The sequence below is a fragment of the Bidens hawaiensis genome, unplaced genomic scaffold (assembly GCF_021521415.1).
Source record: "Bidens hawaiensis isolate Kalapana, Puna unplaced genomic scaffold, B.hawaiensis_p1.1 tig00012834_1, whole genome shotgun sequence".
NCBI lineage: Eukaryota > Viridiplantae > Streptophyta > Magnoliopsida > Asterales > Asteraceae > Bidens > Bidens hawaiensis.
This window is the reverse complement of record NW_027492070.1, coordinates 123215-137362: the sequence shown is the minus strand read 5'-3', so window position 1 is coordinate 137362 and position 14148 is coordinate 123215. Positions and strand designations below refer to the sequence as shown.

The following is a 14148-nucleotide window of genomic DNA, read 5'->3' as shown; positions in this document are numbered from 1 at the left end:
GACGGGTTTTCACAAAATCATTATTAAACAAACCCATACGCACTTATCTTATCAAAAAATGCCATACCCATGTTAAAACAATAACAATAATTACAAAGAAACAAAAACTTCATCAATATTCAATCCATCCTATCCAAAATGTCCGGCCAATCTCCGGAGACCCGACCCGCTGGCGGGACCGAATACAGCTGGTGCAGAGCCGTACCCGGCGGCACCGGCATTACCGTATTATCCATCCTCTTCTCCAAACCCTTAAACCCATCCCACCTTCAATCTTGCATCCACAAACTCCAATTCCACCACCCAATTCTCAACTCCAAACTCCAATTCAATCCCACCAATAACACCTTCAATTTCACCATACCCACCACTCAAAACCCACTTAAAATCCAATTCCACACGTCAGATTCATTCAATTCCGTAATAGAACTCGAATTGAACACAAACCTATATCAAATATTCAATAAAGATTCAAACTTTACTGAAATTGATAAGATTCTTGAAACCCATGTCATGTTTGCGAGTTTATACGAATTGCCGGAGGAAAAATGGGCGGTGGTGCTGCGGCTGCACACGGCGGTGTGTGATCGGACCACAGCGGCGAGTTTGTTGAAGGAGTTGTTGGGGTTGTATAATGGAGATGTGGAAATTGAAGAACAAGAGGGGTTAGGGTTGGGGTTTGCGATTGAGGATTTGGTTCCGGCTGGGAAGACGAGTAAGTGGTTTTGGGCGCGGGGGGCGGATATGATCGGGAACTCGGTTAATTCGTTTCGGTTTAGTAATTTGGGGTTTAAGGAGATTGGGGTCCCGAGTTCGACGAAGTTTGTGAGGTTGAAGGTTGGGTCGGATGATACCGATGGGATTCTTTCTGTAAGTGGTGGTGTTGTTGTTAGATGATGGGATTGCTAAACAGGTCGTGTTCGTGGGTTTCCAGCTCGAACCTGACACGAACCTGAAAATCTTGTCACACATGTGTTCGTGGGTTGACTTGACACGAACTGTTTGACCCGAGAATGAGTTAATTTTTGCATATTTGCAAAAGTACAATAAAAAAAATAAATAAATAGGTTAAACAAGTCAACCCATGAACGTTCAGGTTCAACACAAATTGACACGACTTGTTTAACTAAATGTGTTTGATGATTCAACTTGAAACTGACTCAAACGCGTTTAGCCTAAACCCAAACCTATGAATTTCGTGTTAGGTTCATGTCATGTTGGAATTTGGAAATTCACACCAAAAACACGACATGAACCTTACACGAAATCATTAATTCTTGCAATTTATAATGTTTTCTTGGCATTTGATAAAAGAATGATTGTAAGTTGGAACATGAAAGTCAAGTATGATGGTCTAACAAAGATGTGTTGTTTGACTTCTGAGGTCAAATGCACTATATTTTTAAATTCAGTTATATATCTTTTCAATTTTTTTCTCCTACACCTTTATATTTAAAAAGTTTATCATAAATCATAATTCATAAGGTTGATCTCATTAGTCAAAGCATACCTCTTGGCTGATAGAGTGATAATATCATTTGAACTATCAGTTTTTTTAAGAGTTACTTGCATTGTGACATTATTTGTTTTAGGGCTGCAAATCAAAAGGAATCAAACTATTTGGGCTAATTGCAGCAGCTGGATTTATAGCTGCTCATGCTTCTAAAAACTTTCCTAATGAAAAATGGGAAAAATATTCACTTGCAACTCTCATTGATTGTCGGTCAGAACTCGATCCTGTTCATAGTGATCATCATATTGGTAAGATTAATTTTCGCGTATGTTGCTTAAATAAAAACCAAAATAACCGAACCCAAACAAAAACCGAAAAACCAATCCGTAACTGAAAAACCGAACCAAAATAACCCAACCCAAACAAAAACTAACGGTTTGGTTTTTAACTTTGGGATCAATTTCATTTTGGATGTAATTAAAACCAAAATAACCTTTTTGGATTTTCACTTTTAACTTCTAATTTGTTCTAATTTATAAGAATTTAATAAAACAATGTAACTGACTTTTTAGCCCAAATGTATAATAATCAATTAAGTACTAACAAAAAGATTTAGCCCTAAATTCATAATTTGGCCAGTTTTTTCGGCCCGGAAGTTTCAAGCCCAAATATTAAAACCGAAAAAAAAAACAAAAACCGATTTGAAGAACTTAAAACTGTTTTAAGAAACTTAAAAAATTGTAATTCTTCCTATTGGTTTAGTTTGAGCCCGAAATGAACCCGCAACGAGTGGGTTAGGTCAACATACGCCTCTGTTAACCACTGAAATCGTTTCAACTTAAAACAGGATTTTACCATTCGGTCATCATAAACTCGCACGACATAAAAGAAGGGGAAGATTTATGGGATCTAGCGCAAAGAATCTACACAACCTTAAAAAATGCAAAAAACAACAATAAACATTTTACAGACACGGCCGACTTAAACTACCTCATGTGTAAAGCTATTGAAAACCCGGGTTTAACACCTTCTTCTTCATTAAGAACTTCTCTCCTTTCGGTATTCGAAGACCCCCTAATCGAAAACACCAATCATTTACATAAAAATATTGGTTTATTGGATTGTGTTGGTTGTTCTTCGGTTCATGGTGTGGGTCCGTCACTTGCGATCTTTGATACTATTCGTGACGGAGAGCTAGATTGTGCTTGTGTATATCCATCTCCAACACATTCAAGGGAACAAATGCAAGATTATGTGGATCATATAAAGAAAATCATTATTGATGGTTCTAAATGAAGTTAATGTAATTGTATTTTATGTTTGTGGGTCACAAAATTGGACTTTGATTTATGATTGGTGTTGAATATCTTGGTTCACAGTTCATAACTTTAAATCTATACGAGTTTATGATCAAACAACAATAAAATATAATTGGCCTTTTATTTTGATTTTGGTTAATACACCGAGTTCATGAGAAAACCACAAAGTCACTTAAGCGCTGGACGGGCGTTTGGGATAACTTCCAAACCACCAAACTGTTAATCAAGACGTTAGACTTATCGGTTTATAAAGTCTTATGGCCCCGGGCCCAAACACAAATATAAATAAACAAAATGCAAATTGTTTTAAACTAAACCGAAAAAGATAAACAAAGATAATAACTAGCCCGATTCGGTTGTAATGTGATTAAATTGGGCTACAAAATCAAAATTACTTAATTTTGATAAAATGAAATCAGTTCCATATCATTCTTGAATCTTTCCATGTCTTGTGTTTCTATAGTCACCCATGCTTCAATACCATCTCCATTCGGCGTATCCATCAGAAAGCAGCCGGTACGGTTTCCCACTCCTAACGTTAAACTTGCAACTACGGGATTTCCCCATCCGAAATCCACTTTGTTAAAAGGAAACCCGTATAAGCTCGAACACATAAAACATTTATAATTTTCTAAACCTTCTTTGCTTAAACTTGACACAGCCTAATCAATGTTTTCACGAGCCAGTTGCAGACTTTTGACACCTTCAAGTTCCATTTTCCCTTTCTGTATCTTTGAAACCAATATCCTTAATGACGCTTCACTTTCATGTTTGGTCATGACCAAAACACCTGACCTCAATTTTCCCACAGTCGTTTGCGGTTGCTTTGGCACAAACTTATTTCACACATTCACATGAACAAGTAAAATAGATTTCTTAAATCCTGCAGCCCATGTTTTGTGTATTAGAGAAGTCAATACTTCAACCCGTGTAGGTTTGTTTATAGATAATACTGTTGATCCACCTTCCGCCATTGCAAGGACCTTATTCTTGAGGTCATTTAATTTTGAGTTCGGGAACACGAGTTTTCTGGTGGCAGGACTGACACCTTGTCCACAAAATTGCAGTTGAGGAGGAGGTGCATGAGCATGAAAGCTGGTTGTAGCCGGGACTTGAATATAACGAGGGTTAAATGGAAGTACATTTTTGTGATCAAGGGAACCATAACATGCTACCGAAGCCCAATGACTCATGAGTGAGCCAAAAGTACAACCATCACCAATTATGTGAGACATGGCCACTGCCACCGCTATTCCACCACACGTAAAGTGATTGACTTGAACTCCAAGGAGATTGGTTCTTTTACTAGGAGTGTGTTCCCACCAGGACTAGCCATCAACAAAAAGTTGGCAAACAGTGTCATCATCATCACTCATATGTTGGGACATGTTCATTTGGCTATCGTGTTTGGCTTCAACAAACACAACTCCCTCATCGTTACAATGCGTGTAAGATGATGTGGGTGAGTGTATCCTGCCCGAAAACGGATAGTATCGTGATAGGCTCTGTGACTATGTGAAGAAACACTAACCGGACCCCGGACAGATTACTGGTAACCTGGGGGTTAGATAGATGTTTCCCACGAGGGGTTAGACCCTGAGAAGATGGTTCTTCTGATAACCTGCAAAACAAACACCGTGAGCTTGTCACTGAGAAGGGGGGGTTCCTCCTTGTGACCACCCTCCGGCGTGAGAATCAGACTAGATTGCTCTTTAAATATAAGTGTACATTAAGAGATTGCTAGAGCAGATATCAGGTATAATATGGTGATACAAGATGAGATGAGATGGTCATACCATTTGTGGTATTTATAGCCGAAGGTAGGTTTCCAAGGAGGTGTGGCCGGCTGCAACAGTATTCCTGTTCCACCAACAGTGGCCTACGCACGTGCCCTGCTGGTAGTTGGTGGGTAGGCAGCGGCTGATAGTGACCAGGCCTGTTGTGTACTATTCCTTTTCCACAAACTGCCGGCTACGCACGTGGTATGGCAGTAGTTGGTGAGTAGGCAGCGGCTAATAGTGACACAGTACAGGAGCATGCTGCTCGCCATACTGTGTCAATAAGCTGTCGTATCTTTAGTCAGATCTTTTTCCCATACCTCGTCAGGTACAGTACAGAAGATCTTCCCGTATTGTACGGACTGGCTTATTTGGGCGGGAGTATTCCCCATCCCGCCCTTGTGCGGGATTGTTCCCGGCTTTGCTCATTCCCTCAGGTGACACTGAGTGATTGAGAGCTAAGTGCCTTGTGCGTGTAGCCTTGCTGCGCGGGTGGCCTTCCCTGATGGCTTGTATCCGAGGCTGCGGGGACAGGCGGAGTCCTTCACCATCGTGAGGCATTTCCTGCGGGACCAGCTTGCGTACTGCGCGTAAGGACGTCACGTCTCTGAGCATGGTTGGTCCTGCGGATCCAGTTGGTTTCTGCGCAGACGTCCCTCTTCAAGGTGAGTCTTGCGGGTCCAACTGGGCTCTGCTGGGACCTACCTCTTCAAGTCCCCCCAGTCCAATGTTCTTCTCATGAGTGTTTAATAAAGTGAGGTGAACTTTTGGACTTAAGCAAAGGGTTTTTTGAAAAGGGTTTTTTAAGGTTTTCCATGGGGATTCCTTCCGCGGAAGTCCTTGTCACTTGCAGAAATTCCCGAGTTTCCTGCTTGATCTTTGGGTATGATGTGGGTAGGCTGTAACCTCCTCGCAAGTCAGGAGCATTGAGTCCCACTTGTGTGGATTCTCCGTGAGGTTTTGGTGGTTTTGAACATAGTGATCAATTATGTTAAAACCACCAATTCCATCCTGGAGCTTCAAACAACGTAGTTCTCGACGTTCCCGCTATGCGGGGATGTTATTTCTGTTTCCGCAAGCATTGCCCAGAAGATCCTTCTTGGTTTCAATTCCCAGCGGAGCGCTAGGTATGTGAAGGGTTTTGCCTTAACACTGTACCAGCGCTCGTCTTACGGTTACTTTACTTCCAAGGTATTCCTGGCGTCAATTCCCTGCGGGTGCTAGGTATGTGAAGGGTTTTGCCTTTACACTGTACCCGCACCCGTCTTATAGTTACTTGGTTGCCGATGTATACTTGGCTTCAATTCCCTGCGGGTGCTAGGTATGTGAAGGGTTTTGCCTTAACACTGTACCCGCATCCGTCTTACGGTTACTTGTTCGCCAAGGTTTACTTGGCTTCAATTCCCTGCGGGTGCTAGGTATGTGAAGGGTTTTGCCTTAACACTGTACCCGCATCCGTCTTACGGTTACTTGTTCGCCAAGGTTTACTTGGCTTCAATTCCCTGCGGGTGCTAGGTATGTGAAGGGTTTTGCCTTAACACTGTACCCGCAGCCGTCTTACGGTTACTTGTTTGCCAAGGAATGGCTTCTTCGAGAAGCGTTGTCTCAGGTAATCTTTTCTTGTCTTTACGCTTTTCTTTGTAAATAGAAAAGGTTTTTGATACTTGTATATTTTCTTTTGTAGGTTGTGCATCGGGTCTTTGCTGAGACCTCTTACGATGATGCTATGAGCGCAGCCCTCAACGCTTCTCACGAAGATGGGGAAAAGGTCGGCTTCCTGCTTGGTCTAGGGTTCGTTGAGAAAGGCATCCCGCCTTCCAACTTCCCTCTGTACAATGTTGATACTGAAGCTGTTTACGACCAAGCAGTGAATCAATACGCCGCCTTTCCGCATCCGGTGGTGGAGAAGGTGAATGAAGTTGCTGCTGCTGATGATGGGCTAGCTATCCTTAAGGCTTTCCTTGAACTGCCACGCTCTACTGATGGGGCTGGTCCAAGTGGTAGTGGCCCTGAAGCCTGATCCTGAAGATCCCTTCCCACTGCTAGGATAGATTTAGCTTGTATAGATTTATTTTCTTGTAGGCGGGTAGTTACCCGGCCATTCTTGTAATCAACCATTGTGAAATATAAATCTTTTTGCGGGTAAAACCGCTACTTTCGTTGGGTTCCTTGCTTTGTAAACGTTGTATGTCTTGCATACTTTAGTTTAAATTAGCAATTTTCCAAGTGTTTAGAATAAGTTAACCTTTGAACGTGGTAGATAGGTGTGAAGTTTTGCTTCCTCTTCCGTGATTGTGCGGGTAGGACCGTCACTTGCATGTAGTAGGATGGCTAAACTTTACCATCTGACATGCGTGTAGGTTTTCCTCATCCTAGCAGAGCCCAGTTGGACTGCTGCAAATTTCATCGTTTGGGTAGTAGAGAATTAGGCTAGTTGATTTCTGGTTTGTACTGGTTCCCATCTCTTGGTCTCTTGGGCCAGATTATATGAAGACAAGGCCCAGTTTTTGAAACACCGCATGAATCATTTGATGTAGGCCCAATAGAGATTGCACATATTTTCCATTTAGAGGTGCACAAATAGGGCTTTTCTAATACCCGGTTCCAGGAAAGGAACCGGGTTCGGGTATGATCGGGTATTGGCAATGCCCAGGTCGAGTTCGGTCTGGGTATTGTCTTTAAAAATCATTCCCTATGCACCTAGTTCGGGTCGGGTCTAGATACAGATATTCTAAAACCGGGTATTTGAATACCCTATCTCCATTTCTAGGTATTGGAAAATCCATATTTTTTGGTTTTTTTAGGATTTTTTTCTGGGTATTTTTCGATGACATAATGTGTTTTTTAAGGGCTACATTTTTTTGAGGGTATTTTTCAGTTATTTTTCGGGTAATTTCGGGTATAGATCGGGTATAGATCGGGTATTTGAAAAACTCGGTTCTGGGTATGGAACTGGTTCCGGTTTTTTTGTATTATCGGGTACAAATCTGGTTCTGGATACGGGTTTTGTTACTAAAATTCATATACTATCTGTACCATACGGGTAGGGCCATGTAGTAAAAACCCGAGTATAAAAAAACCTAATTATTTTCATATTATTAATTCTATTCAGTATTATTTGAATCTCAACATCATGTCATATGAAGTAGCAATAAGCAGGTCAATAACCTATGAAGAACGGATTAGAGAGTAACGAGACGAGTGATCATGTACAAAGTAAAATGTCGCTTACTAAGACCATGGACAAGAAAGTTTACATAAAGAAGAAGCCGTTTGTGAATGTTGTGTATAAGGGAAAATCAACCATCGATGTGGCCGAGGTAGAGGACATGGCATTGGACGAGGTAGAGGTGTTTGGATCCAACCCAATGGAAACCAAAAGAAGCAAGGTATAGGTCGAGGTAAAGCGCATATCAGATGTTATAGTTGTCTTGAATATATGGTCATTTTGTATATAAGTGCTCCGAGCCAAAACCGAAAGAAGTAAAACTAATTTGGTTCATGAAGATGAGGATCCGAAAACCATTTTGAAGAGCCACGAGTTCGTATCAAGATTAACGGGTGAATGAAGGGTTAATCTTGATAAAGATTTTAAGTCTTGGATTTTTTGGTAGAATGCTAAACTGAGAAGGCTAAGTAAGCAATGAATCGCTCATTCTAATGCAGGGAAGGCTCGTTGATACTTCCTTTTCATTACCGTGAATGGCACACTCTAGTCGGCAAGTAATGAGCTATCGGAAGTTGCTTTCAGCTCCGGAACTGAACTACCTTCTTTCCCGAGCTGGCTGGATGATTACTATGGAAGAGTTGGTGAACATTGTTCTGCATCAAGAGAAGCAAATGAAAGGCTTTCATAAAAATTCTCGTAGAATCGAGAATGAAAACCATAGAGCCAATTTTTCAATTTTTTGTATTCTTTGGAATTTTGTTTTCCCCATCCTGGTGGTATAAATCGGAATGCCTTATTTGTCTTTCCAGGAAAATGGATATCTCCAGAAAATATTATCAGTTTAATTTTTTCTGCTTTTTTCTTCACGCGGACCAATCCGCCTACTCGACTTCTTCTATTTAAAGTGATTTGTGTATCTACCCCAATAATACTATTGTGCCGTACCATTATGGAAGAAGATTCGTCTAAAATGTGGACTTCCGCGGGAATAAAAAGAAATGGATTTACTTCCTTTTGGTATTTGGCCAAAATACCTTGACTCCTCGATACTCAATCGAGTATGAATTGGTAATTTAATTAAGTTTTATCGATTTTCCTTGGAATAAGTTTATAAGAGTTTGAGTCATGGTTGGTTTAAGTATCTTGTCTAGTATAGACAATTTGATCAATAGTTTATGTGTGATTTGTTTGTGTTATTTTATTATTTTTCATAATCGTTTTCTTGTTTTGATTTATGTTTTCCTTAGTTTGTGGATCGAACACTTGATAAAACGGTTGACTTGCAAATTGTAAAATACTATATTAATGTGATATATACCTGTCATGGGATCCACATTTCGTTTATATCTTATCCCAATTATTTACCAAATTAATATGCAACCACTTTGCATACCCATTAAACAATCACGTGATCCTACGGATATTATCTCAACTACAACAACATTCACATGCTTATTTCTACAATTCCAGTCATAAGTGTATCACTTTTATTTTAATTAAAATGTAATTTTAGTGTTCACACAAACTATATTATGATTGTGAAGAGGTAGGTCCCAGCAGAGCCCAGTTGGACCCGCAAGACTCACCTTAAAGAGAGACGTCTGCGCAGAAACCAACTGGATCCGCAGGACCCACCATGCTCAGAGACGTGACGTCCTTACGCGCAGTACGCAAGTTGTTCCCGCAGGAAATGCCTCCCAATGGTGAAGTACTCCGCCTGTTCCCGCAGCTGCGGATACAAGCCATCAGGGAAGGCCACCCGCGCAGCAAGGCTACACGCACAAGGCACTTAGCTCTCAATAATTCAGTTGTCACCTGAAGGAATGAGCAAAGCCGGGAACAATCCCGCACAAAGGCGGGAGGGGGAATACTCCCGCCCAAATAAGCCAGTCCGTACGATACGGGAAGATCTTCTGTACTGTACCTGACGAGGTATGGGCAAAAGATCTGACCAGAGATACGACAGCTCATTGACAACAGTATGGCGAGCAGCATGCTCTTGTACTGTATCACTATTAGCCGCTGCCTACTCACCAACTCCTGTCATACCACGTGCACAGCCGACAGTTGGTAGAAAAGGAATAGTACACAGCAGGCCTGGTCACTGTCAGCCGCTGCCTACCCACCAACTACCAGCATGGCACGTGCATAGGCCACAGTTGGTAGAACAGGAATACTATTCAGCCGGCAATACCTTCTTGGAAACCTACCTTCGGCTATAAATACCCTAAACGGTATGATCATCTCATCTTATCATCTTATCATCATATACTATCTCGTATTACATATTATACCTGATATCTGCTCTAGCAATCTCTTAATATACATTTATATTCAAGAGCAATCTAGTCTGATTCTCACGCCGGAGGGTGGTCACAAGGAGGAACCCCCCCCCCCCTTCTCAGTGACGAGCTCACGGTGTCTGTTTTGCAGGTTATCAGAAGAACCATCTTTGCCGGGTCTAACCCCTCGTGGGAAACATCTATCTAACCCCCAGGTTATCCGTAATCTGCCCGGGGTCGATTAGTGTTTCTTCATTGGCGCCATCCGTGCATAAAAGCTAGAACTTCATTTCTTTTCAGTTTTTTCAAACTTCTGGAAAGATGGTTAAAGAAACTCCGGTAACCACAACCCCACCTACTGGGAGGAATACCGGCGACTACACAGTTTTCACGAACACTACCCCGGTTACCCCAGCCGGGGCAAGTGCAGTAAATTTTACGAACACTACCCTAGTTACCCAAGCTGGGGCAAGTGCAGTAAACAACCATCCCCTGGGATTCAATAATACCCAGGCAGAAAGACAACAGACGAGACTCCCCCGCCAAACACTTGAACAAGTTAAAGCGTGGGCGAGGCACGTCAGAAGGAATTCCAAGCTGAGTTGGACGAACGCTTGCGTTCCGTCCAACAGGCTGACGAATTTGGAGAGTACTGGGACAATGATTCGGAGGAATCCGATACTGACGCAAACCCTCGTCATAGGGCGAAAGGGAAGCATAAGGAAACGGACTCCCAACCGAGAAGGCGTTTTGGAGAAACCTTCAAACCAAAAAACGCAGGTGGAAACCCACGTGACTTCTCCAAAACATTTACACCAGCTGCTGCAAAGGCGGGAACGTCCAAATTTGCAAGGGACATCGCGGAAGCAATCGTCCCGAAAAGTGCCAAACAGATGTCCAACATCGGTACTTACGATGGTATATCTGATCCAGACGATCATTTGAACAGGTTCATAGCGGGGGCAACCGTCAGTAGTTGGACGGAACCTACGTGGTGTTACATGTTCCAAATGACGCTTGTTGGGGCAGCTAGAGCGTGGTTCGATCGTCTACCGGCCCACCACATCTACGATTGGGAAGACTTCCAGCAGAAGTTTAGCCAACACTTCAGCCAACAAAGAAAGTATACCGAGGAGCAATGGACAATCCTCAAGTGCATTCGAGAAAAAGATGAATCTTTGCCAGACTTCATCACTCGCTTCAACTCAAAGAAGCTAAGTCTGGGTAATATCAGCGAAGATCTTGTTCGCGCTGCCTTTATCCAGGGCGCGAACGACCCAGAGCTCATCAGCACCTTAACGGGTAAAGATGGCATGCCATCCACATGGGATGCCATCATGACAGCAGCTAAACGCTTTGCGGAAACGGAGAAGCAACTGGGTAGAGATCTCCCCCAGAGCACAAACCTCTACACCCAGAAAACAAGAGAAGACAATGTCCTTACCGCCCGACTAAACAAAAAGCGGAAGCTAGGCATTTGGCAGTCAAGGGTAAACTTTGACACCTCATCCGGCTTGCAACATCGGTTAGGCGGAAGGGATAACGTACAGTCAAACCAGAACTCCAGATGGACGCCACTCACCAAAAGCGTCACCGAGATATTCGCCACCGAGGAGCTCCCATGGCCAAAGGCTCCAATAATCCGACATCGTCACAATGCTGATCGGAGCAAATACTGTGACTTTCACAGGACAAAAGGCCACAATACTGAAGAATGCATAGACGTAAAGGACATGGTCGAAGCATTTGTCAGAGATGGGACGCTCGCGCACCTCGTGGCGCAATGAACGCTGAGCAGGCTGATGCGTGTAGAACCCCAGTTGGGGAAAACACGAATAAAATTGCAGCTTCAATGTTGGAGACTACATACTGCGCAAACAACGAGATCCCGAACCAGGTGCATATCGGCTCGATGGCACTCCCATCCCAACAACATGGAAGGGAGCTCAATTACACAGTTTGCATGTAGATCAATTCCAAATTTGTAAAGAAAAGGCCCAGAGCCACTTCTAATGGAAATGATTCTCCTTAGAACATCGACGCTGATGATTTTACATTTATACTTTATGAACTATCAACACTGACGCCGGTTTTCACCGCATACATAAGTGTGAGTCGTTGCATGGGGAAGGCGGCAAAACCCGCATAAACCCAAAAACGGAAACCTTCACGCAGGTCAGTTAAGGGTAAAGTTCAGTCATCCCACTAAATGAAAGTGCCGGTCTATCCGCATGAATCATGATAGAGGAAACTGAACAACCTATTAACAACCGCGCGTCGAACGGTTAATTTATTCAACACGGATATGCCTGTTTTCACCGCATAATTACGTGGAAAGTCGTTGCGTGGGAAAGGCGGCAAAACCCGCATAAACCCAAAAAACGGAAACCTTCACGCAGGTCAGTCATAGGTAAACTTTGGTCATCCAACTAAATGAAAGTGCCGGTCTATCCGCATGAATCATGATAGAGGAAACTGAACACTAACCTATTAACAACCGCGCGTCGAACGGTTAATTTATTCAACACTGATGCCGGTTTTCACCGCATAATTACGTGGAAAGACGTTGCGTGGGGAAGGCGGCAAAACCCGCAAAAACCCAAAAAACGGCAAACCTTCACGCAGGTCAGTCATAGGTAAACTTTGGTCAACTAAATGAAAGTGCCGGTCCTAACCGCACAAATCATGAGAGGAAACCGAACCTATTGACAACCGCGCGTCGAACGGATAACTTATTCAAAACAGAGAATTTCTAACAAAAGGATGAGGAAAACCTACACGCAGGTTAGATGTAGGTAAAGTTTAGCCATCCTACTAAGTGCAAGTGACGGTCCTACCCGCACAATCACGAAAGAGGAAGCAAAACTTCAACCTATTATCTACCACGTTCAAAGGTTAACTTATCCTAAACACTTAGAAATTTCAAAAAAGATGAGGAAAACCTCCACGCAGGTCAGATGTAGGTAAAGTTTAGCCATCCTACTAAGTGCAAGTGACGGTCCTACCCGCACAATCACGAAAGAGGAAGCAAAACTTCAACCTATTATCTACCACGTTCAAAGGTTAACTTATTCTAAACACTTGGAAAATTGCTAATTTAAACTAAAGTATGCAAGTCATATAACGTTTATAAAGCAAGGAATCCAGTGAAAATAGCGGTCTTACCCGCACAAAGATTTATATTTCATAATATTCATTACAAGAATGGCCGGGTAACTACCCGCCTACAAGAATATAAATCTATACAAGCTAAACCTATCCTAGCAATGGGAAGGGATCTTCAGGATCAAGCTTCAGGGCCACTTCCACTTGGACCAGCACCATCAGTAGAGCGTGGCGGTTCAAGGAAAGCTTTAAGGATAGCTAGCCCATCATCAGCAGCAGCAACTTCGTTCACCTTCTCCACCACCGGATGCGGGAAGGCGGCATACTGATTCACTGCTTGGTCGTATACAGCTTCAGTATCCACATCAAATAAAGGGAAGTTGGAAGGCGGGATGCCTTTCTCAACGAACCCTAGACCAAGCAGGAAGCCGGCCTTTTCCCCATCCTCATGAGAAGCGTTGAGGGCTGCGCTCATAGCATCGTCATAAGACGTATCCGTGAAGACTCGATGCACAACCTACAAAAAAGAAAATATATAAGTATCAAAACCTTTTCTATTTACAAAGAAAAGCGTAAAGACATGAAAAGCTTACCTGAGACAACGCTTCTCGAAGAAGCCATTCCTTGGCAACCAGAGCCTCCTGGAGGGCAGCTTGAGCTTCGTTACGGGCGCGTTTGGCTTCACTTTTATTGAGGTTGGCAAGCAACACTTCTTTAGCCGCAGCCTCTTCCACGCCCTTTAGCTTCCGCTCAGTGTGGTCAAGCACCCCTCTCTGGTCCAAGATCTCTTGGAGCTTTTGGCGTCTTCCATCGCCAAGGCATCATGAGCCTGCTGGAGAGCCTCTAATTTGGCTTTAAGCTCCTCATTCTCCACGCGTAGAGGCTCAGCAACAGCTTCAGCCTTGGTGGCCCTCTCGGTTGCGTTCCGTGCAGTTTCCTTAGCCAGCCGAAGCTGTTCGTTAACAGCTTGGACAGCCTTGGAACGGGCCTCGAGACGGGCCTGAACTTCAACCTCGAGGGCCTTGAAGGCCTTCTCCTTTTC

The 14148-nt window shown here is 43.1% G+C and overlaps 1 protein-coding gene across 1 annotated transcript; it reads left to right on the top strand.

The window, feature by feature from the left end:
* Positions 1-39: 39 nt before the first annotated feature.
* Positions 40-2826, top strand: LOC143542363 (uncharacterized). Its single transcript, XM_077034965.1, has 3 exons — positions 40-870; positions 1593-1761; positions 2301-2826. Exons 1-3 carry the CDS (start codon positions 139-141, stop codon positions 2747-2749), a joined length of 1350 nt encoding a protein of 449 aa, XP_076891080.1. The 5' UTR covers positions 40-138; the 3' UTR covers positions 2750-2826.
* The last annotated feature ends 11322 nt before the right edge of the window (positions 2827-14148 follow it).